We start from the raw sequence: 23,918 nt of genomic DNA on the forward strand, positions 1-23,918 counted from the left end.
CAAAGAATCTTTCTTATGCAGGCAGACTTCAATTGATTTCTTCTATGCTTTACAAGTTACAAGTGTACTGGACTAGTATTTTTATTCTTCCTAAGAAGGTTCTAAAATCTATTGAGCAAAAGTTTAATAGATTTCTTTGGAATGGAAAACATGAGGGGATTGCCAAGGCCAAAGTTTCCTGGGTTGAGGTTTGTTTCCCTAAGAAGGAGGGTGGTTTGAGGTTGAAGAGGCTTGATGTTTGGAATTAGACATCCATGCTTAGGCATGTTTTGTAGTCTTTTTGCTACATCTGGTTCCATTTGGGTGGCTTGGGTGAAGGAGAATTTGTTGAAAAGAAAGAGTTTTTGGAGTGTTAGAATTCCTCAAAATTGTTCTTGGAATTGGAAAAAGATTATGAAATTGAGGAATATTACCAAAAGATTCTCGAGGTTTGAGGTGGGAAATGGGGAACACATTCATCTTTGGTTGGATTGGTGGCATCCTGTTGGAATTTTGCTTGAGCAATTTGGTTATAAGGCTGTTTATGATGCCCAAAGCAGTTTGGAAGCTAAACTTGCATCTGTTATTCAAAATTGTAATTGGGCTTGGAGACCAGCTAGATCAGAAGCATTAGTTGAGATTCAAGCTAGATCATTTGAAGTTGGTTTGGGATCTTGTGATAAGCCGATTTTGGATGCTTCAAGGAAAAAAGTTTATGTTTGCTCAGAAACTTAGGAGGTTCTTAGGGAAAAGAAGCAGGATGTTCTATGGAGTAAATTGGTTTGATTTCCTTTTGCTATTCCTAAACATGCTTTTATTCTTTGGCTTGCTATGAAGGATAGGCTCATTACTGGGGAAAGAATGCTGAAATGGGCTTATCAAGGAAATGTTCAGTGCTGGTTCTGTCATCATAAATTGGAAACTCGATCTCATTTATTTTTTGAGTGTAGTTTCAGTTACAAAATTTGGATATTTTGTATGATGAGGTGTAGAGTGGGAAGTCTTTATGTGGATTGGGATGATATTGTTCAGCAAGGTTGCAGTACTTGGATTCATAAAACTCTTAAAGTGTTTGCTCTGCCGTTTGGTTTTGGGATCAATTATCTACAATCTTTGGCGTACTAGGAATGAGCTCATTCATGTTGGCCAGCCACGTACTAAGGAGCAGCTTTTGAAGAAGATTGTTTGGGAAGTGAGAAATTGTATTGCTGGAAAAGGAAAATTTCTTAGAACTCGTGAGAATATTATTCTTTGTTTTATGTGGAACTTACCTACAGAACTCGTTAATTAGTTGCTGGGATGTAGTTTGGTTTTGTTTTCTAGTTTTGTTCTGTTTTGGTCTTCTGTTAAGACTTGTTTTAGGGTTTTGTTGTTTCCTGCAGTAAGCTGGGTTGCAGGTTTCTTGCTGTTTTCTAGTTGTGGCCTTTTATAAAAGGCTTCTAATGGGGTTTTGAGTTGTTGTTTGATTAGTTTTAAGCTTAAAGAAATTTCTTATTCATTAAAAAAAATAATAATAAATAAAATTTGGGGGTTTTACTTAAGTTTAATTTAAAATTGAATATATATTTTTTAAAAATAGAATTGAATTTATTAAAATTGAGGCATATGACAAGACATAAATGACACACATCTCAATCATTGGAATTGGACCTAAGAATTTGAGCTTATGCCTAACTTTGTCGGATCCGGCTTCTATGCGGTAGTGAAAACTACCGCATAGATGCTGTAGGCCAAAACGATATCGTTTAGCTTTAGTAAAATAAGTGCTAGCACCTGAATTTTACGCCGTTTCAAAACTGCCGTCACAGTAAAGTTGCAGGCAAAGAAAAAGAAACTAACAGTGGGTCTAGCAATCTCAAGGATCTGGTCACCGCGGACGTGCTTCAGTCAAGGGACAAGAAGGTGACTGCCCCCAAGGAGACCAAGGCCAGGTTCGAGGACAGGTTCAAGGCTGAGAAGAACAGGTGGTCCTTAAGAGTCAATTGCAAATTAGATGTAATCTCTCTCCTCTCTCGAACACAGAGTGGGCTATGGGTGAGGTTTGTTGATTTTTGAGAAGGTTTGGAGACTGTAAGTGGGGTTTTCAATCTTGCTCTTTCTATGGAATTATGTAGTTGTTGATGTCAAAAAAAAATGTAGTTCTTGGAATAAGCGAAATGGGCAAGTACCCAAATTATTTTTTCTTCTTTGTTGATATTTCATTGTGCCTACAGATATTTGTTGATTTGCTAGAGATTATGTCCTTTTCCTTTTTGCATCACCATTTCATTATCGAATGATTCAGATTCGTCCTGTTTTGGTAAGATCTGAGAGGTATTGAAAGTGAAAACAGAGTGTACTCGATGCCATTTTTTTGTTTCTGTTCACTTTGAATATGCAGATTCAAAAAAGAAAAACACAAGACCTGGGAGCAATCTAGGAGACTTTGGACAAGATGTAGCATGTGTCGTTTCAAATTCAACATGTTGGTTTCTTTTTCTTTGCCTGCAACTTTACTGTGACGGCGGTTTTGAAACGGCGTAAAATTCACGTGCTGCCTTATTTTACTAAACCTAAACGATAGCGTTTTGGCCTACAGCATCTATGCGGTAGTTTTCACTACCGCATAGAAGCCAGATCCAACTTTGTCTACTTTTCTCATTTCTCATTAAAATAATAATAAAAAAAATTAATTAAAGCATTTATGTCATATCATAAAACCTTTTCAAATAAAAATAAAAAATAAATAAAAACACCTAAGAAAAACAAAGGTCCCTTTCTTAATGGGAAGAATTCCTCAATCAAAACCGTTGGAACTAGATACTGCTGCATTGATTTTAAGCCGTCTGATGAACTGACCTACAGCATGTACGCAAAATGAGAGGTCAAAGAAAGGGCATGATTACAAGGTTCTCGATGCGTTGAAACGCTGCAATTGAAGACCACGAAAAGCGTTCTTCAAAAACGAGCCGAGAGCCGCGTACTCCTCAAGCCCCCGGACATCAGCCTTACACCGGAGGAACTGGGGAAAGAATAGCCAAAAGCCGGTAACCATCACGAATCCAACGGTCAGGATTCTAGATATCAGCCTCGGCAACCGGAAATTATCGGGAAGGGTCTTCTTCAGAGCGATCTCGACCATCAAACAGACACCATGGAGGAGAAAGAACCACGTGATCTCCCAGGTGGGCCGCACGCGGCCCAGGTAGTAAAACATGAGCTCGTGCATTAGAGCGGAGGCCAGAAAAGTCCCCAGCACCGCTGGAAAAGCGGCCAACCTACGACCTACAACACGGTTACACGTGTTGAGGGCAGGTTCGTAGACGGTCGGTCGTAGTATGCCGGTGACCATGAGGTTCCATCTTCTGCCCCAGAAGTCTTGCAACGAGGTGGAGAGGTACGGATCATCGAACTGCGGCTCGAGTTCCAGGCCCAGGAGGGCTCGAGTCAGGGCTGCAACCATGGCTAGGATGATTTCAAGGCCGAAATATATGTGGAAACAGTATAGAACGAGTATGGCCGTTGGATGAATGTGGTCGCGGTAGTCATAGACTCGGACAAACAATGCTAATAGCAGACCCTTTACTGCAAAATTGAGAGGCGATTTCTGGCCAATTTTGGGCTTTTTGGGAGCAATTGAATGCGATTTTCCAGGTGGGGTTTCTTTGATTTGTTGGATTTTAATGGGAAAACAAGCCAGGGCAAAGAAGCGGCCAAGAGAGAGTGATGGGTGTGAGGAAAGAGGCCCTTTGCCAAAAGCAAAGAGCAAGAGTTTGAAATTGGCGAGCCAAGCAATGAAGAAAGCAGTGGTGCCTCCGAGATGCACGGAGGAGAGGTTGAGAGGAAGGAGAAGGAAGAGGCAGACAATTGGGATTACAGCAAGAAGCCTTGGAATGCCTCTGCGGACAAACTTTCCTAAGCCATAACAGTAGCTTAGAGATATGAAGACTGAAAGCCATACCTTGGCGAAGTTCTTCATCTCAGTACCCTCCATTTTCTGTGTCTGATACTGGATCTTTGCACGTGATCAAATATGAAGAAAAATGTTCAGAAACGTTAAAGCCACTAGGCACTAACCCACTAGGATATTTTTATCACCAAAAATTTTTGATAAGACAAAAATATTATATATATAATTAACTAGGTATTCTCGAATTCATTTGAATGGGAAGAAATCCCGTTCTGTTTTGTTTAGGCCTAATAATTGATTCAAAAGTCATAGAAATTAATCTTTTAACTCAGATTTATTCTCCTGTACTTCAAAAAAAAAAAAAAAAAACTCTTTTAACTTTATTTATTTATTAATATTTAATTTCTTAACACTATTCTCCTTCATGCCTATAAATTGTCTCTTCTGTAGTTCAAACCCGTGAAAGGATGCTATAAAGAGCCCATTTTCTTCAAATTTTAAAGGACCGACATCTTACATTCGCCCTTCATCTGATTTTTTCCCATCCTTAATTTTAGATGATATGCTACATTGATCCTTCATATATACAAAGGATTAGCATTCATCTGATATCCCCTATTGAATTCATTTCTCTCCCCTTTCACAGCTTAATAAGAGAACTAAACTTCTCCCCATTTCTCCATAATTTCCAATTATGCAGAACCCATTCTCCAAAATAGATAAAGAATAGAAAAATATTGTCGTTCTACAAAATAAAGAATGAGGTGTATGTTTTAGAAAAGTGGTTTTTCAAAATAGAAAAAAGTGAGGTTATTCTTCAAAATTTGAAGAAGATTTTAAAGGATATATTGTTAATGCTCTTAAGGGCCTAATCATTAATCAAAAAGTCTTAAGACGGTTGGATTCTGATTAATTAAGAGTATATAGTCTTAGGATCGTAACATATTTTCAAATTCTTTTCTCAGATTAATCAAGAGTATAGTCATTGCAAACAAATAGTAAACACTAACACAGAAGTGTCAACAATTCTAACACTACAATATTTAGCCTATTAGAATTCTTCTAAAACAATGTATGGGTGGTTTTACAGTCAAAACTTTGGGAGACCAAAAGATGATAGCCCTTACTTTTCCTTCAGTCAGGCAGCTTCCTCCATATTGACAAATCAACCACTTCAAAAGATCAATAATTTCAACCCTCACTCTTATCATGTTTCACCACCTGTGTGTTGAAAAATAAATTACGGTTATCTCAACTCGAAACACAGCCGTTACACATTCAACAATGGGGCTTGAAGTCCAATATTACTGCTGCTGCTCATAAATCTGCATGTAGGCCTCAGAGAGTGCAACCATTTGAGGAAGTGTTTCTGAAACATGCAGATCCTGCATCTCATACCTAAAAATATTGAATGTCATAAGCGTCGGTTGCAATACTTCTTACATTTTCATTCAAGGTTATGCAAATCGATGAAATATGGAGTTACCATAATTCTTCTGACTTCCGTTGTACAAATACCCGGTAGAACCCTTCGTTAGGTTTACCATCATGAACAATATTAGCAATCAAATCATACTTTGACCGCAATTTCTCATTCTCCTTGGCCGTCGGCAAGGGTATGTAATCCTTCAACTCCAGGTTCTTCACAGGAAAGTTGACTGAGACAAAGACAACATCAGTTAGAACAAGGCACATGAACTGGCCAAGTTCCACATTATATGATAGAAATAGATTCATTATACAACTTACAGATATGGTAATGAAATCTTACCTAATGTAGGGTTCTTCTCCACAAAAAAGTTGTTCTTTGTAAATCGACGCATGTGAAGAATAAGATACTGTGGCAATCTGGTAACGCGATATCTCATCCTTGCTATACGAGGACGGACAACTTCAGTGACAGTTTCACCATCAAACTTCTTCAGGATGTTGAAGAGTGGAACCTATAACAAAATCATAGGCATGATTTTGGTCCATGAGAAACACTATCAAAAAAATGCATATAAACCCACATTTTCTCTAGAACAAATATCTATCGATGACTTCCAGTAGTGCATTTTTCCAAAAATAAACTGAAAAAAGGCCACTTTGGTTCAGATAATTGTATTCTTTAAACTAATGATGAGATGATTGCTGTTGCAGTTAATACTTTTTTTTTTTTGTTGGCGCGGTAAGTTACACACACGCACCTAGTTGGTCTTGAGCCAATGATTTGACCATCCACCCTATTCTTAGAAGGGGAGGAAGTGCCATTTGTGCCAGAGCTCATTGCAATTAATACTGGTATTATGCAAATAAAATATAGATGTAGAATCGATAGCAGCCCAAATTCTAGAACAAGAGGCCACTTCCAATATATCACCCAAAGCCCAAAGGTCCTTTTTTTTTTTTTTTTTTTTTTTTAAAAAAAAAGAACCTCCAATTCTCAGAATTAAAGACATGAAAATGGAAAATTCTTCAAATTTTTGTGATCACTCTTGAAAATTAAAGGGCCATAAAAGAACTGGCCAATTTCAAGCAGCTCTTGTATGGAACCAAAGTGGTGTAGAATGCTGCACCTTTCTCTAACTGAGCTTTCCTTCTCATGTTACTTTCTGAGAACCAAACCAGGTCTTAAAAGAACTCTCCAACCATTGGCTCTCTCTAACTTTTACACTCTAATAAAGTGGCTCCGACTGCTGCCTATGTAATTCAAGAGATAGAACAACTATATTTAACCCTTATCTCTCCCTCCTTCCCCTGTCATCTTACTTTTTTGAGAAGTAAAGAGTGCATTGAAAGAATTTGCCAATTCCAACTTATTTTAAGATACCCTTATCTCTCCCTCCTTCCCCTGTCATCTTACTTTTTGAGAAGCAAAGAGGGCATTGAAAGAATTTGCCAATTCCAACTTATTTTAAAATACTCTCTCTCTCTCTCTCTATTTGCTAATTCCAACTTATTTTAAAATTCTCTCTCTCTCACTCTCTCATATCAATTAGCCAATTCCGTCTTATTTTAAAATACTCTCTGTCATATCTATCAATAATAAAAAATAAAATAAAGCCTTAGTTGATTAGAACCCTTTAAACAAAATCTACTAAAGACAACAGAAAATACATATCCCATTTACATTGCAACCAAACTAACAAAGAAGTCAAAGTATACCTGGGGTATTATATTTTTCTCCATCACGTCTTTGAAAAGAGGAGGTGGGGGCAAATCCAGTCCAAGCATTAGGAACGGCATTCTGGAAGTTTCTGCCACATCCGCATCATGTTTAATTCCACCATCTGTGAGTTTTGAAACAGCAATCTGGTCATCACTGCTTTCTTTCTTCTCAGTAAAAGCTTTGTTATGGATCTCTTTCACAACCTCCAATTCGCCCTATCAAGCGTGTAGTAGATTCTATATAAGCACAAGTGAATAATATCCAACTACTAACAACAGAGTGGACAGCAAAGAAGAAGGATGATATATACACCTGAAAGCAATCATAGATAATGCTTTTATTTTTCTTTGCTTTAAGATCAGCATGCAGTGTGTTAAGAAGCCATGACATGAATTCAACTGGGTCAGACTGCATGCCTATCCGAAACCGTTTTTTACTGGCTTTCATAACTGCCTGCAGAAACTCATGCGGGCTCACCTGTAAAGAAAGAAAAAATTGATAAATATGACTTTCATGTTCAAGAACTATTAATTCAATGTGACACTCACTGGGATTAAACCTGTCCTTTAAAGTTCCGTGCATGCCAAATCTTCCGTGTGAGTTCTCCAAATCGATGAACAAGTGAAGATTTGCTGTGTTTATAATTTTCACGGATAAGAAAAAAATTTCTTAAAGGAGTAACTCTCATTAAAGATTGTATTGTGACATTCACAAAATCTGTCTCCTTGATGTTGTTAAGGCCCACCTGAAATTTGCCAAAATCATGATTAACACTTCAAAATGGTCCAAATAACATCTCTAACAATAAAACAGAAATGCAATTTTGTACAAGAAAGGCCAAAGATAGGTACCATTCCTGGGAGGTAATCAGAACCATCAAGTGCCCTAGACCATTGCTTGTTCTTGTCAAGTTGTTCAACTTGTTCTTTAGTAAACCTGCAAATAGGTTAGCCGGACAAAAACAAAATAAAAATTAAGAGCTTATGATTACCTAATTCTATAAACTCAAATCTTAAATAAAACATGGACAATAGCATGTGAGTCAAAACATAGCATATCACTATCACAAATATCACTGAGAAAATGAAGCTGACCAATGTAATTTTTGTTTTCCAAAAGAAATTGTTATCCACATGGATCAAAGCACACATCCAATGAGAGTCAGAACATCAGCATGACCACATGCTAACACATATGTATCAAAGCACACATATCCAGTGGGAGTCACAGCATGAGCACAGACGCACAGAGAAAGATCGGGGACAACATGGAATAGAGATGAAATAAAATAAAAGCACTTAAACCAAAACATAAGCACACCTTTGATTCAGAACATGCCGAATGTCATCTAATGAAGGGTCGTCAATTTCATAACCATCGGGAAGGCAATAAACCTGTTCAGTCCGAAGATTGATGTAAACATGATGCCCTGCTTCGAGGCTGTGAGTATATGCATGAGACTTTTTCCCTCTTCCTTGGTAGTACTTCCCACAGACCAAACAGGCATACACATTCAAATTCGAGAGAGACACAGAGCAGAACTTCTCAAAATCAAAATCCAAAACCTGCAAAACATAGAAGAGCAATGGAACACACACAATGAAAATGCATTTATACAGATATATATGCCCTAGTTAATATGGAGATACGTACAACTTTGATAGAGAAAGAAAAAGAAACTGCTCAAATTCAAAACTTAAAACCTCTAAAGCATAAACACGTAAGTCAAAATAAGACACTTCTATGCATCGAGTAAAGCAATTACACTGACGCATATGCAGAACTTACACATAGATATACACCAATAATGTTGTTAAATTATCTTTAGTATCCAAAGACGAGTTTTATACCTGTCGATTAACGGTATCAAGATAAGGACAGTCCCTCCGGCGCTCCACCTCACGGCTTCGCTTTCCTTGACTGTATGCTTGCTCATGTTGATCGTCATCGTCGTTGTCGTCATTGTCATCATCATCTTGTTGACCACCTTCCTTTCTATCGCTATTTTGCTCAGCACGCCTATGCCTCTCATCTTCTTCCTCCTCCTCATCGTCATCATAATTCGCTAGTCCGGCAAGAGGATTCGCTATGGGAAGAGGAGGCGGCGAGGGAGATGACTCCTCCTCCACCACTTTCCGCCTCTTCGATTCCGAAGCAAACCCTTCCTCCTCCACCAAGTCATCATTCTCTCTCTTGGATTTCATTTCTGTTACATTTTCACTTTGCTTATACAAACAAAATTTCACCAATCTGCCTATATCTCTCTCCCTAAAATCTCCAGGGTTTTGCGCTTAACAGAGCAAAGGGAGCAACCAAATAAAAAATATATTCGGAGAAATTGACGATAATTTATTGACGAACCTGAGAGTGATACTGAGAAGCTGAATGTGAAGTTTCGGTCACCGGTAACTCGGAAGAAGTGGCGAGTCGCGTATCGGATATATTCGAGGGGAGCTCGAGAATGCTCTTCTCAACTGTGTGAGACGAAGCCTATAGACAGCGCTGAGTTACCCAATGAGAAATGGCCAGCTCGAAAAGAGATCCACACCCGGTAAAGTTTGGATCTGGGCCTGCACTCGGGCGGTTATTTTCATGGGCTTGGAGAGAAAGACGAGCATGGCCCGTTAGTTTGCAGAGGGGGTTTGGTGGTTGTCCACTTGTCCGTCTCCATAGTAACACGTCACCCCAAACCTGCAACAAGTAAGATGGGCCGTTTTTTTTTTTTTATAATTCTAAACTACTAGCTTTTTTTTTTAAACGGAATCTATATCAGTCTCATTCATAGAAATCATGAGCATAAAGCTCTTACAAGCAACTATAGCCAAAGTTACGAGATTACAAGCGTCACAGATGACGTATTACATTCTAGACCCAAAACCAATCTACTAACCCATGACTAATCTACATATTAAAAAACATATATGTGTTAAACAGATTCAAACTAATGTATAGGTAGTACTTATTTATCAAAACTGAGGATAGACAAACTCCCAACCGAAACTCTTCCTCCTCGACCCAAAAGCCAAGATAACGTTCACATCCACAATCCAAAGATCTACTAACTATTTATGTGCGTGTTAAAGACAGTTTTCAATAAAAGTATATATGTTTTTATTGTAAGTTTCCAAAGGTAAGTACACATTTTCTAATTTCCAGGAAAAATAATTTTTACATTAACAAAAGAGTGAATTTTTAAAGAGGACTTTAAGCACTTGTATTTACTTACTGAATAGTGAACTTACAATTTCATTTTCACTTAAAAAATTGTTAAATTTTACGGCTATATATGAGAGGGACTCTGTGGTGCTTGGAAACTACTTGGACTTTTATCCATAAGTTTGAGGCAGACTTGTATTTTGATGACCCAAACAAAGCTTTAATTAAGGACTAATCAAGTTTGAGTTTAGTTAGCGATAGCATCTTTTGATTGTATAGAAGGGTGAAACAATTAAAATGTAATAGTAGATTGTACATATGGAACAGAGTTGTGGGAAGTATATGAATAAATGTAGTTATGATTTCAATTAGAGCTTTGGTATCATCAATACAGTTTATAGTCCACTATTTTTCGCTGCAAATTTAATGTCAAATCATAGAGTGACTAATGGTGTTCATGGTATTATTAACAAAAAAAAAAAGAAGTCATGACATTACATTTAGGCACCAACTAGGTAACACCAATTGGGTTAGATCCATGTAGCTTTTGGAAGCATAATTTGCTTCCTTGCAGAAGAACATGATAAGCTGCCAGAGTCACCAGCAATGGTGTAGAAAGGATGGTGGGGAGGAACATTTTGAATAGGAAAGGCCATTGAGGAACATTTACGATAGTCACGAATTCTTTATCGTAGAAGCTCAAACTCTAGATTTTGAAGCATAGTAAACAATTGGGATAGTATAACCTTTATTATAATCTCTTTACAAATTCTTTCAACAATTTACATTTTATGAAAACGAATGTTACCTGATAGTTTACATTTTAGTGGTTGACGTAATAAACGCAACTTGAACTGTTACATCAGTTTGTAATGCTATGTAGACAGTCAAGTTATTTTGCAAGAGACTTGTGATAAAAATTGTAGTACCTCTCGCAATGCTCTCTTTCCGTTATATATAATTATCAATTGTTTGTGCCCTCTATTATGCTCATTAACAAGTACTTTTGCACTCAAAAAGTAAGTCCATTACATTAGTGCTCTTTTGTATCATAAAACACTCTTTTTTTCCATTACATTAGTGCCGGTTTTGTCCTTTGTTATTGTCTTCTTCGAGCTAAAAGTTTGGCCAGTTTAACACCTCAGATCCACACAAGTCTTAAAAAACGATTAAGTTGAATGTAAGATGAAGAAGGAAGAAAGGAAGAAAAAGATAGAGAGAAAGAAACATGCACAGAACAGAACAGGGGGGGCTCACTCAAAATGAAAAGAACAGAACATAATACAGAAGAAAGTAAAAGGAACATGCTTTGGCGAGCTTTAGCAGTTGGAATTCATAGAGAATAAAGGACAAAAGACAACTATGAAACATGCCCTTTACTACAGGAATGGTAACAAGCCCAAAGTACAGAAATAAAGCTTAAACATAACAGAAATTAACGAGTCCCCTGTTACATGGATATGCTGACATTCACAACAATTAGAGAGAGAGAGAGGTGATAATGCCATTAAAAGCTCAACTTTATTAACAAGAACCTACTGAATGAATATAATTTTCTTTTTCATTTTTTTTTCCCACAAAAATTCCCTCTTCATTGTTTAGGTGCTAATCTAGGACAGGATTGAAAATAGATACGATACTGGAAATGAGACATGTCAACACTGAAGTAGATTAATGCTTAGAAAACCAATTAACAGGTAGTGAAAACAGAAACACTGAAAGGAGACTTCCCAGTCTAAACCAACTGCCAATCCTTACGGATATCAAATGTGTAATTGATCTCCAAGTAGCACTTGTTGTCGTCATCAACAAACTGAAAACACAGAAAAAGAAAAGGAAAAGAATGTGAAGGAGATCAATGAAACAAATCCAAACTGATGTGAACAATGTAAACAAATGCATAGTAATAGCTGTTAAAGTGTTTTGGAGGGTGTTTTTTTCTTAATATATATATTTGGGTTTGAACTAGTGTGCTTACGTGACATAAATGCAAAAACAGTTTTTATGTTTTGAGGAGTATTTTGTGTTTTGAGTTGTTTGATAATTTATTGGTCTTGAGAACATAAAACAAACAAACAAACATGGTCCTAAAGTTTTATGTCCTTTGTATAATGATACAGAAATTCTCTCAAATTATTTTGATTAATTAAGGTAAACCAAGGGCTAAGGCAACATAGAACATTGGCTGAACCAACCTTACTTCTAGCTGAGTACGATCCTCTGGCAAATATGCCAGACGGTGTAGTCTCTTCAGGCATCTCATGTGTGTAAGGCTCTGCCTGGGGACTGAAGGTTCCAAGCATCTCTTTTGAGCTGTCCACTGGTGCAAGGATTCACAAGACAGATTCTTTAGCATAAAGTCCATGTGTTTGTGTGCATGAGAGAAAGATAGAGAGAGAGAGAGAGAGCTTACCCTTGATGTTAGTTTTCCACACAGTGTTAGTGTACTTGAGACCTGAAACAATGTTGTTGCTGACCTGAAAAGTGAAGTCCAGGTTGTAACGGCTTCCTTCTTTCAGAGTAAACCACAAGCCCTTGGGGTTTCCATTCTCGGGAATGGGAAGAAAGATATCAGCTCTTCCAGGGGACTTGATTGCGAGGCTCAGGATCTTAACTTCTGGCTCTAGAGTTTCTACATTAGACAGAGAAAATGAACAAAAGAAAAAAAACTTGGACTAGATGATGGATCCCTCAGTTCTAATCTAAGTATTGGATATTGAAGAAGAGAGGATGCAATTAAAGCAGAAGGTTAGCAAAATTTGGAAGCGAAATCTCTTTAAAAGTCAGTACCTTTTGTTAATTCTATAGGCATCCAATTAGTATTGGAAAAATAGAACCTTCCAAAATGAAAGATTCCAAATTTGAATCCCCACCCCGCCCCCCCATTTTCTCAGCAATCAAACAAAGTTTAAAGATAAACAATAAGGAAAAAAATAAAATGGTTACCTACAACAGAATTGAAGTCTACACTCCCAAGAAGCTGTTCCTTCCATCTCCTCAAGCTCTCATCATCCTACATCCTCAAATATAATCATGAAACAGGAAAGATTACAGAAACAATTGTCATAATCGAAAGGCCCAAAAACAGAGTATTTGATTATTTAATTAATGATAAAAACAAACGCATGCAGAAGCAAACCTTATCCTTCTCGAATTGTTCCTTCAGCGTGTACTGGGGACCCAACTCTATCTTCCTTCCTTCGTCATCTTCTTCCTCCTGATCAGTTGCATAGATAGAACTCTCACTCATTCGCCGTACCAGCCCTCCTGGGGCACCTGCGGCTGCATTTTCTTCACCTGTAGCTGTTTTTGCTGTTGTCTGTGTTTTAGAAGCTTCACTGTGTTCCTCGCCCTCATTGGTTTTTTCATCGTAACCCATGCTTTTGGAACTTGAAACCACTCCAACGGCCAAAGACATCAACAACCCGAACAGAGACGAAATGAACCAAATGGTACAGAGAACAGACTACCAAATATAAAAAGAAACGTAAGAAAACAAAACAAAAATGCTTACAAAGCTATAGAACACAAAGTGAAGCAAAAATCCCACTAGGAAGAATCTCTCAACAAAACTGATGAACCTTCACTTTTACTAAAAGTTTAATTGTTAAATTTAATCATTTAATCATTAGTTTAACAATCCTCCGTATGTGGGCTAAAACAGTAAAACTCTATTTTAAATGGGGTGAATTAGAGTCAAAGTTCGATCATAAGACTTTTGGCTCTAATACCATGTTAAACTACCACTTGTCCTAAAAATTTAAGCTAATGAAAAGAGGTAAATTTAATCATTAGTTTAACAAAAATAACAAAAAAGTGAAGAGTCGAATAGAAAAATGGATAAAAATAATAAGAATAATAACAACAATGAGAATAAAGCTCGGAAAGGGTTGGTTGGGTCAAAGAATCCCAGAAAGGTAGATGGCAAATTAACAAAATCAAGAAAACCCACAAAGGATAGCAAGAAAAGACGCCAAGAAAAAGAAGGGAAAGGGAGAGAAGATGGATTGTTTAGGAAAGTTCAAACAGAGAAGGAAATGGTCATGTGGTGATCCGAAATTCTGAACGTTCCAGTGAAAAAATATGAGAGAGGTGGCGAGACAGTGAGGGTCACTCCTGCACAAGCTTCCACGAAGACCAAGATTCGAGGAGAGCTTTTCAATTAGTTAAGCTCAACTTACATAGACATACATAAGATGAGACAACCTAGCCTAGCTAGGATTGTGGATTGGGTGGATTAAAAGATGCCCTTTGACCCCTTCTTATGCCTTCATTGGGACTGCCTAGACATTGACCAAGGCCCTGCAATACCTTACATTCTAAACCCTTCATTTGTAACCAAATCAATGGTTAGGCTAATGCCATGTCATTCAAACTTTTTTTTTTTTTTTTTTTTTTAAAAAAAAGAGTGATAACCCTTGCACCTCATCAACCCTTTTGTGAATTGTTTGAGGGTAGTGGTAGTTGGCCACTCCAAATACGTTTGAGATGCTCCAGCCACCCTTCTTAACTATGGTGAGAGTGATCGAATATCCCATTAACTATTTGGAGAGTGTCTTATGCCTATTGCAGCCGATTAAAGTAGTTGACATGCCTATTGCAACCAATAGGGGAGATCGGCCACACACCCATAAGTTGTTTTCGAGGTGGCCAACTATTCTATCAATTGTTTTAGAGGTAGTTGAGTACCCCCATCAACTTTTTTGGAGAGTAATAAATGATTAAAAAAAAAATTATTTTAAGTTTGAAATCTTCTAATGAGTTTAAACATAATACAAAATAATTATGAAGACTATATATATATATATATATATATATATATATATATCAAATTTCAGAGTTTTTCGAGTTTTTTTTTCTTAAAAAAAAAAAAAAAAATCATTTAAGGGTATTTGGTCTTTGAACAATAGGTAATTTATTAGGTTGAAATTTAATTTTATTGTCAATTGCAACCTTGCGAGTATACTTGACAATATATGGAACACAATTTATATAATAAAAAAGTATGATTACAAGCATAGGTTAGACGAAAAATATCATTTCAATTTCAAGTGAAATGGAGATGAGTAATTTCATAATTAAAATTAAAATTAATAGATCTAATAATTGTTACATCAATCAATCATTATAATTTATATCTAAATAGCAAAGTCGTGAATATAAAAAACACAAAAGGAGATAAATCTCATAAAAAAACCGCACCTTTTAACATCCCAATTCATGCATGAAAATGACAGATATAAACTAGGAAAAATTACAGTTTACCCCTGCAAAGTTGACAGCGTTTTTCAATTCGAATACCAAAGTTTCAATTTTTGCAATCCTCCCCTCAAAGTTTCAAATTTTTACAATTTGACTAATTGTATCCAAAACTTCCCATATTGCCTCTAATTTTTTATTTTTTTATATAAAAAATTTTTTAAAAAAATTCGGTTTGGCCATCTGGCCATTTTTGTACCCCAATTTTTTTTTTTAAAAAAATAAAAATTAGGGGCAATATGAAAATTTTGGGATAATAATGGTCGAATTGAAAAAATTAGAACTTTGTGGAGGGTGGATTGCAAAAATTAAAACTTTGGTGTTCGAATTGAAAAACACTGTCGATTTTTTTTGGGGGGGGGGGGGGTAAACTGTAATTTTTCCCATAAACTAATACACAGCTTCAATGGTGCTCCATGATTACAGCTGGTAGCTAGTTCAGGATATCATGTTCTAGTGCCTTTTTTTCTTCCTTCCCAATGATGAGGGGATCAAGCCATGATAGCAATTAAGAGCATAATCTTATGGATAAGGATTAAGATCTAACGACATATATTAATTTAATAGACTGAGTTGAAAGAAAACTAAGTTCAATGTGCTTTCTAAAAGATATGAAATGATTCGATGGAGGCGCCTTCCGTGGTCTTAAAAAGAGTAAGTTTGATTACATCAAGATTTCAACAAAGAATTCAAATCATATTACAGAGAGGAATAAAGCAGTTATTAATGTATAAGGGAACCTCGATCAAATTCCTAACCAGTTAATGTACAAGGCAAGACCAGAACATACATTACAAAGAAAGTCCAGAAGAGTTTGATTTTTCAGACTTGTTGGCTTAAAAGAGTAAATGACCAGTTGGTTTACAAAGCCGAATTTGTTTCTATTTTTCAAAACCACACCTCAAAAAAAAAAAAAAAAAAAAAAACCATTGGCATGTGAAGTCATTACCATTGCCAATTTAAACCTCGAAGAGCTGGATCATGGTGCAAAATGGTGGGGTGGCCAAAACCATTGGGCCTCAGTCCATAGAGCCCGAATCACTCCTATTTTTCAAGTGGAAAATATTTTATGTTGTTTTTTAAAAGTATTTTGAGCTTTGAAATTGAATTTTGTTTGTTAAATATTTTAAGAAAAGTGTTTTTTTTTTTTAATAAAAAAAATAAAATAAAAGAAAAGACTTTTTGAAATGGTTAGAAACATAGTTGATTTTTTTTTTTTTTTTTGAAACTAGAGTCAAAAAATCTAGTGTTTAAGTTATATGGAGGTCTACTAAGCCAAAAGCAAATTACGGAGTAAGAGACGTTGGAATTGGACTATTGCTACGTACTAATAATAATAAAAAAAAAGAACCTGCTTGGTTATTCAAATGGATGATTTATTAGAGTGGATAAGAATCTCGCCATTTCCCTAACAAATCCATATTCATCTTTCTCTAACCTTAAAGGACCAGATTAATTATATATAATCATGGAATTATTTGCCTCCCACCGATTTCACGTATTCTCTCATGTTGTATTGTTAATTAAGGTTATTTTGTCTAATGATTACACTGTCATGATTATCTATAACTTTCCTGGTGAATTGGCTTTCATTGTCAAGTGATAAAGCCTTGTTCTTCGATTGTCATCCGATCACTATTCTAGTTATTTTTGTTTTTATCTTCAAGTCGCAGAGTTGGTGTTTCTTTAGTTATCTTTATTTATTTAGTTTAATCAAAGCGAGAGAGAGGGGGAAAAGGGTATCTTTATTTTAGTATGAGTTATCTTCGAGTAGTTTATTTATATTAAAAGAGTACTTTATCTTCGAGTAGACCTAAGAATTCATCTCATGTCTTTGTAATTATCTTATTTATAAGTGTGATTGATTAATAAAAAGTAAGCAAAATTTAATTTTGATTTCCTTTATCGAATTTAAAGGCTTTATATTCTCTAAAAGCTTAACAATTCCAGCACAGACATTACAAAGAAAAATAAGAAGAAAAAAAAAAAATCTTAATTTAGTGTATTCATATGCATGTGACATCCAAGTCGTGGGTTTCATGTTTTTTTGTTAGAATTTTTAATTATTTACAAATACAGAGATATAAGGGACATTTCACCTATACTCCATTTGATTTAATCCCAAACTTTAATAATTTGAGTAACATTACAAAATTTTTAAAATTGGATATATTAAATTGAAAGTTTTTAAAGTTTAGGAGATTAATTATTGGAAAATCAATGAAAATTTAGGAGGGTTAAGTGAAGTTTTTCCTAACGTTTTTTTTCCTTTTTAGAGTCTTTAAATATTAAAATACATTTAATCATTTTTTTTTTTAAAAAAAATGATAATGAATAATTTATCATTTTAATTTAGAATTTATTACATATAAAATTAAAGATTTTTTTTTTTTTTTTTTTTTTTTTTGTTGAGAAATTAAAGATTATTTTAGAAATGATTAATGATTCATAGATCTTAAAGAAAGTAAAAAATCCTTATATTAAGTCCGCAGCTAACTCTCGAGTTTCATGCCTTCTTTGCTTCAATAACTGTTTTATTTATGCAACCCTTCAGATAGGATCGTCCCGGTTCTCCTAATTGTTTTGTAGTTCTATACTATTATTTTTATTTTGGTTGAAAAGCCTCCCACTTTTTCAGTGTTTTGATCCAATGTAACCATCTTCCCAATTTGAATTAAATAAATAAATTACAAGAAGTCCCACGTTAACTGCTACAAGAGTCAAGTTCACATAAAACACTAGACAACTTCTAATAACTAGAGGTACTATATATTCAAGCAACTACTATACACGACTTGTAGTTTATCTTGATCTTCTTTCCAATACAAAAAACTGAAGGAGCATGCCAAATAGGAAAAGATAACCCATTTATCTATCTCAACTGACCTTGATTTATCCATCCAAATTAAATTAAACCAGTCCTCAATCGGCTCAACCACTCCAGGTTTCTCTCTCTCTGTCTCTCGTCTTTTTCTCTTCAAAAAGCACATGACTTGTTTCAGAGTGAGTTGTTTCTTTTTGTGTTTTAATCCTTTTTAATTTCATAACATGTCTCTCTTTTCTGCCTCACGATTTGGGTTTGTGGGTGTTTCTTGAAAAATCCATTTTCTTTTGATCTTTCGGTGCATATGTTTGGTAAGATTACTTTGTTCTCATTGCATGTGCATGAGATTTGATCTCTCCTTTCACCATCTCGTATTTAGGGCATAATCTCTTATTGGTCAACACAAACAAGAGAAGAAACACTAGCTACAATTTCAATGGATCAATCAGATTGGGCATGTCTACCAGAAGACCTTCTTGATTTGATTTTGAGCAGGTTGGTAACACTTTCAGACTATGTTCGATTTAGCACTGTTTGCAAGCCATGGCACACCTTTGCCCTAGAAAAGTACGATGGGGAAAGGCATCTCAAACTTTCAACCCATCAACCTCCACTACTATTTTTACCTCACACTCGCGGGTCTAAAGAAGAAGAAACTACATTTATAATTAGTATACATAATTTCAGCAAGACATATGAGTTAGAATCATTCACACCCATTTGTAGCCAGAGATGGAGTGGTTCTTCACATGGATGGTTGATTAGCGTGGATGAGAATTTTGCCATTACCCTATCAAATCCATTTTGCTCCAAACTCAAAGGAGGTGATGTTGGAATTATTCGCCTCCCACCGGTTCCATATAGAAATTGCTATTGTATTGAAAAGGTTATATTGTCAGCTAACCCTACAATGACTCCCGATGATTACACGGTCATGATCATCTTTAACATGTATGGTAAATTGGCTTTCATTAGGGCAGGTGATAAAGAATGGACTTGCATAAAAAAATGCCATAATGTTGACGATGTTATTTATTCCAAAGGCCTATTTTATGCCCTTGATGGTACTTGTTCAGTAATCACTTGTGATATTAGTGAACATAATCCCATGTTGAACAAGGTTTCACCTAGGCTTTCACCTAACCTTTCACCTGATGAAGAAGTACAAGAGATTAAGAATTATATAGTGGAATCGGCTGGTGGCGATCTACTACAGCTTCTAAGGTTTATGGACTGGACTACTGTTGTTCATGGTGATAATAAGAGGCGAATAATGCATGTGGAGACAAAAGGGTTCAAGGCTTTCAAGCTATTATTTTTGAATGGGGAGTCAAAGTGGGTTGAAACAAAGAACTTGGGTGATGGATCCTTGTTCTTGGGTGAAAATAATTCAACCTATATGTCGGCTTCTGATTGCCTCGGATGCCATCCGAATTCTATATACTTCACGGAATACTGTCCACCTCATCCTTATTTTGCTCATAGTTATGACATGGGAATCTTTAACTTGGGAGATGGAAGCTTTCTTCAGCGAGATTGTGTATCAAAGTTCTTGTCTTCTCCGGTATCGATGTTGCCACCAATTTGGATCGAGCCAACTTTTCAAGGGAAAAAAATAGGTGGGTTTGTTAAAAACCCTAAGCTTTAAAAGCTAACTTTATTTGTGAACATGCAGGCAATTTCTTTTATTTTTTATTTTCAGGAGCGGCTACATGTAAATTATTATGATATTTATATACTAGCTTGTTACTGTTATCCTGCATGTTAATCTATTCTTGATAACGTTTTCTCTTTTAAATTTTAAAAGTCATCTTAGGTTCGCACATTTATCGAATAAATTCATCCGTACGTTTCTATTCCATTACGGCATTAAGTTTATATTAATGGTGATGCCATGTCATGTCTAATAAAAAAAAGCACACAAGATCATGATCAAATCATCAAGTCAGTGGAAACAAATTTGCTCAGAAAAAAAGTATTTCATATTAACTTTTATGTTATTAGTTGTATTAAAAAATTAGTATTTTGTCATAATAATATATAATTTCTAGTAATATAAAATTAAACAATATTTTAGAAATCATAAAAAAAAAAAAGAAGTTAATTTATCCAAATTAAATGGGACATCTTCTCTTCTTCACTTGTGCTGGTCGTAAAGAGGTTGAATCAAATCAAATCCGAGGGAAATATCTTATCATCATGCATGCAGTTCGGATTCTAGGCTTAATTAAATGAAGGGCCAGGAACAAGAATAAGGTCAATAATCTTTTTCGTTGAAGGTCCTTAATTTTCTAGGGACGACCCTCTTTTTATTTTATTGAACTCTATTATAAAGTCATCTTTTTTTCTTTCTTTTTTTCAACATTTTTTATAAAGTCATCTTAAAAAGGACTAATAATAGTAGGTATCTGATTAATGCTATTTAGTATACTCTTGTAACCGCCATATATACAACAACCTTTGGATTAGCACTTCTAAAAAATGAAAAACAAGTGTTCCTCTAATATGCGAGAGATTTTCACCGTCATATAATACCACTTGCGTGTATGAGAATTAATGTGCCTATAGTACCAAAAAAAAGAAGAAGGAGAAACTTCACTTACTCCCACAAACTTTCGCACTTTTTGCATACCACCCCTCATTGTTCAAAAACTCTCACTTTGATGTATCTAACTTTCGTTTCCTTCCACTTTGCCCATTTCGTTAGGATTTTCTGTGAAATCCTAACGGAGGGGTGTGAAATTCCAATCTTGCCCTTATTTATTTTTTAATATAATAATTATAATGTTTGGAGAAACTTCACTTACCCCTCCTGAACTTACGCACATTTTGCAAATACCCCTCAATTTTCAAAGTCTATCTTAACGAAGGGGTGTGAAATTCTTAAAATGTCCTTATTTTTATTAAAAAAAACTCTTGACCCGTGGGTTCATCGGTGTTCTATCCACTTCTTACACTTTCACGAATTAGAGCAGCACTGTATTCTAACAGTTTGAACAACTTATGACCCTTCGATGGGTCACCCGCCGTGAGTCACCAAGTGACCCATCGGAGGGTCACAAGTGTGGGTCACCTCCTTTTTTTTTTTTTTTAATATAATAATTATAATAATAATTTTTTATTTATAAATAAGGGTAAATTTAAAATTTTTTAAAAATGTTAGGGGTATAAAGGTCTTTTACTCATTCTACCGTTTGATTTAATTCCAATATCTAATGGTAGGGGGTATTTGGAACGAAACGAAAGTTCGATACACAAAAGTGAGAGACTTTGAAGATTAAGGGAGTGTTTGCAAAATACGCGTAAGTTCAAGGAGATAAGTGAAGTTTTCCCTAATTTTTTATTTATAAATAAGGGTAAATTTGGAATTTTAAAAAAATTTAGGGGTATAAAGGTCTTTTACTCATTTGACTGTTTGATTTAACTGCAAAATCCTAATGAAAGGAGGAAAGTGAAACAAAATCGAAATTAGATACATCAAAGTGAAAGTTTTTGAACAATGGGAGGGTGTATGCAAAAAGCTTGAAAGTTTGGGAGTGGTAAGTAAAGTTTCAAAAAAAAAAAGCTAAGAATGATACAAAGTCTTGAAAAAGAGGAAATAGAAGATTAGATAATTATGAGCTTAAATGTAGCCAAGTAACGAAACAAGATGAAATGAACCCTAAACCCTAAAAAAAAAAAAAAAAAATCAATAAATATTACTTTACGGTGAACATAGCGCCTCCAATCCATCAAACTTCTCCCAAAACCCTCCCCTCAGAAAAGCCCTCAACACAGAATGATTGGGAAACGACGGAGCAAGCCGAAGAAAAAACCAGTCCTGGACTCAACCATTCCAGGTCTCTCTCTCTCTCTCTCTCTCTCTCTCTCTCTCTCTCTCTCTTGTTTAGACCGACAGAAAGAGGGAGAAGAATAGAGTTTTGTTTGGTTGTTTCGTTTTGTGTTTTAATCTTTTTAATTTCATAACATGTCTCTCTTTTCTGCCTCACGATTCTGGATTTTAGATATTACTTGAAAATTCCAATTTTTTTTTTAATCTTTCGGTGCATATAATATGTTTGGTAAGATTATTTTGTTCATCAGTGCATAAGCTCGATCACGAGATTTGATCTCTCTTTTTACAATCTCGTATATATCTACAGGTCCAATATTGGAAATGGAATCAGATTGGGCATGCCTTCCAGAAGACCTTCTTATTTTGATTTTGGACAAGTTAGTATCACTTTCAGACTATGTTCGATTTACTGCTGTTTGCATGCCATGGCACTCCGTTGCCTTAGACAAGTACCGAGGGGAGAGGCCACTCAAACTTTCCATGCATCAACCTCCACTGCTATTTTTAACTCACAGTGCTCAACCGTCTAGTGAAGGAGAAACTACATTTAGCATATACAATGTCAGCGAAAACAAGGCATGTAAGTTAAAAACATTCATACCATGTGATACACAGAGCACATATCATTATGGTGATTCTTATCATGGATGGATGATTAGTGCGGATGAGGAGTATGTCATTTCCCTATCAAATCCATTTTGCTCCAAGGTTAAAGGAGCCGATGATTATGGGATTATTCGGCTCTCACCGTTTTCACAATATTGCTATACTTACAACAAGGTTATATTGTCAGCTAACCCAATAATGGCTCCTGATGATTATTCGGTCATGGTCATCTATAACGATGGTCAATTGGCTTTCATTAGGCCGGGTGATGATAAAGGATGGACATGTATAGAGAAAAGTTGTGATTTTGTTGATGTTATTTATTCCAAAGCAGGTCTGTTTTATGCCCTTGATGAATTTGGTTCAGTCAAAATTTGTCATATTAGTGAACATTCTCCCGAGTTGAACGAGGTTGCACCAAGGCTTTCACCTGATCTCCTGCTTTGTCCCAACTTGACCCCGGTTTTACCTAACTACACCTTGTATAATGCCTATACTTTGAAGAATCAATATATTGTGGAATCACCGGGTGGAGATCTACTACAAATTTTAAGGCTTGTTGTTACTGGTCTTTTTTATAATTATGATGACAAGCGGAAGCAGCGAATAACAACAAGTACGACGTTGACAGAAGGGTTCGAGGTATTTGTTCTGGATGGGAAGCCGAAGTGGGTTGAAACAAAGAGTCTAGGTGATGGAGCCTTGTTCTTGGGTGAAAAGACTTCAACCTATGTGTCGGCTTCTGACTTCCCTGGATGCCAGCCGAATTCTATATACTTCACAGATCGTCAAAATGACACTTGTTTTGCTTCTAATTATGACATGAGCATCTTTAACTTGGGAGATGGAAGCTTTCAGCGAAATTGTGTATTAAAGTTCCTGTCTACTAGAAAAAATATAAAAAAGTTCATGCCTCATCCGGTATCGTGGTGGTCGCCACCATGTTGGATCCAGCCAACGTTTCAACTAGAGTCAGCATAGTGAGATCGATGAGATGGTTGTGGAATGAAAATACGTTGGTTGGTGGGGGTACTTGTTAAAAACGCTAAGATTTAAAAGCCATCTTTTTCCTCTCTATGTATGTTCTGTTGGTGCAAAGTGAACTATATTTAAATTTAGATATATGATTCGTGAATAAAGCTAAGTGTTATTAAGACAATTTCATGTTTCGCAGATTATAAATTCCATTATACAAGAATCTGTGCTACTTACAGCAAGT

At 35.7% G+C, this 23,918-nt stretch overlaps 4 protein-coding genes and 1 pseudogene across 6 annotated transcripts; 2 read left to right on the forward strand and 3 right to left on the reverse strand.

Moving 5' to 3' along the window:
- Window positions 1-2,724: 2,724 nt before the first annotated feature.
- On the reverse strand, window positions 2,725-3,991 carry LOC132172059 (acyl-CoA--sterol O-acyltransferase 1-like). The gene has a single exon (XM_059583492.2). The coding sequence runs from the start codon at window positions 3,950-3,952 to the stop codon at window positions 2,861-2,863; it is 1,092 nt and encodes a 363-aa protein (XP_059439475.2). The 5' UTR covers window positions 3,953-3,991; the 3' UTR covers window positions 2,725-2,860.
- Window positions 3,992-4,811: 820 nt separating this feature from the next.
- On the reverse strand, window positions 4,812-9,505 carry LOC132172797 (uncharacterized). Of its 2 annotated transcripts, XM_059584368.2 has the most exons (10): window positions 9,381-9,505; window positions 8,870-9,287; window positions 8,340-8,584; window positions 7,871-7,955; window positions 7,579-7,764; window positions 7,332-7,496; window positions 7,016-7,234; window positions 5,640-5,811; window positions 5,355-5,526; window positions 4,812-5,266 (listed from the first exon to the last, which is right to left on the reverse strand). In XM_059584368.2, the coding sequence occupies exons 2-10, from the start codon at window positions 9,221-9,223 to the stop codon at window positions 5,173-5,175; spliced, it is 1,692 nt and encodes a 563-aa protein (XP_059440351.2). In that variant the 5' UTR covers window positions 9,224-9,287; window positions 9,381-9,505; the 3' UTR covers window positions 4,812-5,172. The 2 variants fall into 2 exon arrangements, with proteins under 2 accessions (XP_059440351.2, XP_088367452.1); XM_088511326.1 differs by lacking the exon at window positions 9,381-9,505 and having other exon boundaries at window positions 8,340-8,459; window positions 8,870-9,171.
- Window positions 9,506-11,767: 2,262 nt separating this feature from the next.
- Window positions 11,768-13,593, reverse strand: LOC132172170 (Immunoglobulin E-set superfamily protein). Of its 2 annotated transcripts, none has more exons than XM_059583619.2 (5): window positions 13,315-13,593; window positions 13,122-13,188; window positions 12,589-12,807; window positions 12,371-12,495; window positions 11,768-11,988 (listed from the first exon to the last, which is right to left on the reverse strand). In XM_059583619.2, exons 1-5 carry the CDS (start codon window positions 13,591-13,593, stop codon window positions 11,911-11,913), a joined length of 768 nt encoding a protein of 255 aa, XP_059439602.2. In that variant the 3' UTR covers window positions 11,768-11,910. The 2 variants fall into 2 exon arrangements, with proteins under 2 accessions (XP_059439602.2, XP_059439603.1); XM_059583620.2 differs by having other exon boundaries at window positions 11,906-11,988; window positions 12,376-12,495.
- A 4,969-nt stretch (window positions 13,594-18,562) lies between these two features.
- LOC132170168 (F-box protein SKIP23-like) lies at window positions 18,563-19,906 on the forward strand (annotated as a pseudogene).
- Window positions 19,907-22,414: 2,508 nt separating this feature from the next.
- LOC132170171 (F-box protein At2g26160-like) lies at window positions 22,415-23,680 on the forward strand. The gene has a single exon (XM_059581064.2). It carries the CDS (start codon window positions 22,415-22,417, stop codon window positions 23,678-23,680), a length of 1,266 nt encoding a protein of 421 aa, XP_059437047.2.
- The last annotated feature ends 238 nt before the right edge of the window (window positions 23,681-23,918 follow it).

The sequence above is a fragment of the Corylus avellana genome, chromosome 1 (assembly GCF_965113065.1).
Source record: "Corylus avellana chromosome 1, dhCorAvel1.hap1.2, whole genome shotgun sequence".
NCBI classification, from domain to species: Eukaryota; Viridiplantae; Streptophyta; class Magnoliopsida; order Fagales; family Betulaceae; genus Corylus; species Corylus avellana.

Coding starts and splice junctions, on each gene's coding strand:
- LOC132172059 (XM_059583492.2), bottom strand. CDS start 3,952: ATGGAGGGTACTGAGATGAAGAACTTCGCCAAGGTATGGCTTTCAGTC.
- LOC132172797 (XM_059584368.2), bottom strand. CDS start 9,223: ATGAAATCCAAGAGAGAGAATGATGACTTGGTGGAGGAGGAAGGGTTT. Junction 7,956..8,339: donor CGGCATGTTCTGAATCAAAG/GTGTGCTTATGT, acceptor ACCTATTTGCAG/GTTTACTAAAGAACAAGTTG. Junction 7,235..7,331: donor TTATCTATGATTGCTTTCAG/GTGTATATATCA, acceptor CACGCTTGATAG/GGCGAATTGGAGGTTGTGAA.
- LOC132172170 (XM_059583619.2), bottom strand. CDS start 13,593: ATGTCTTTGGCCGTTGGAGTGGTTTCAAGTTCCAAAAGCATGGGTTAC. Junction 12,808..13,121: donor AGACTTCAATTCTGTTGTAG/GTAACCATTTTA, acceptor TGTCTAATGTAG/AAACTCTAGAGCCAGAAGTT. Junction 11,989..12,370: donor CGTACTCAGCTAGAAGTAAG/GTTGGTTCAGCC, acceptor CTGTGTTTTCAG/TTTGTTGATGACGACAACAA.
- LOC132170171 (XM_059581064.2), top strand. CDS start 22,415: ATGGAATCAGATTGGGCATGCCTTCCAGAAGACCTTCTTATTTTGATT.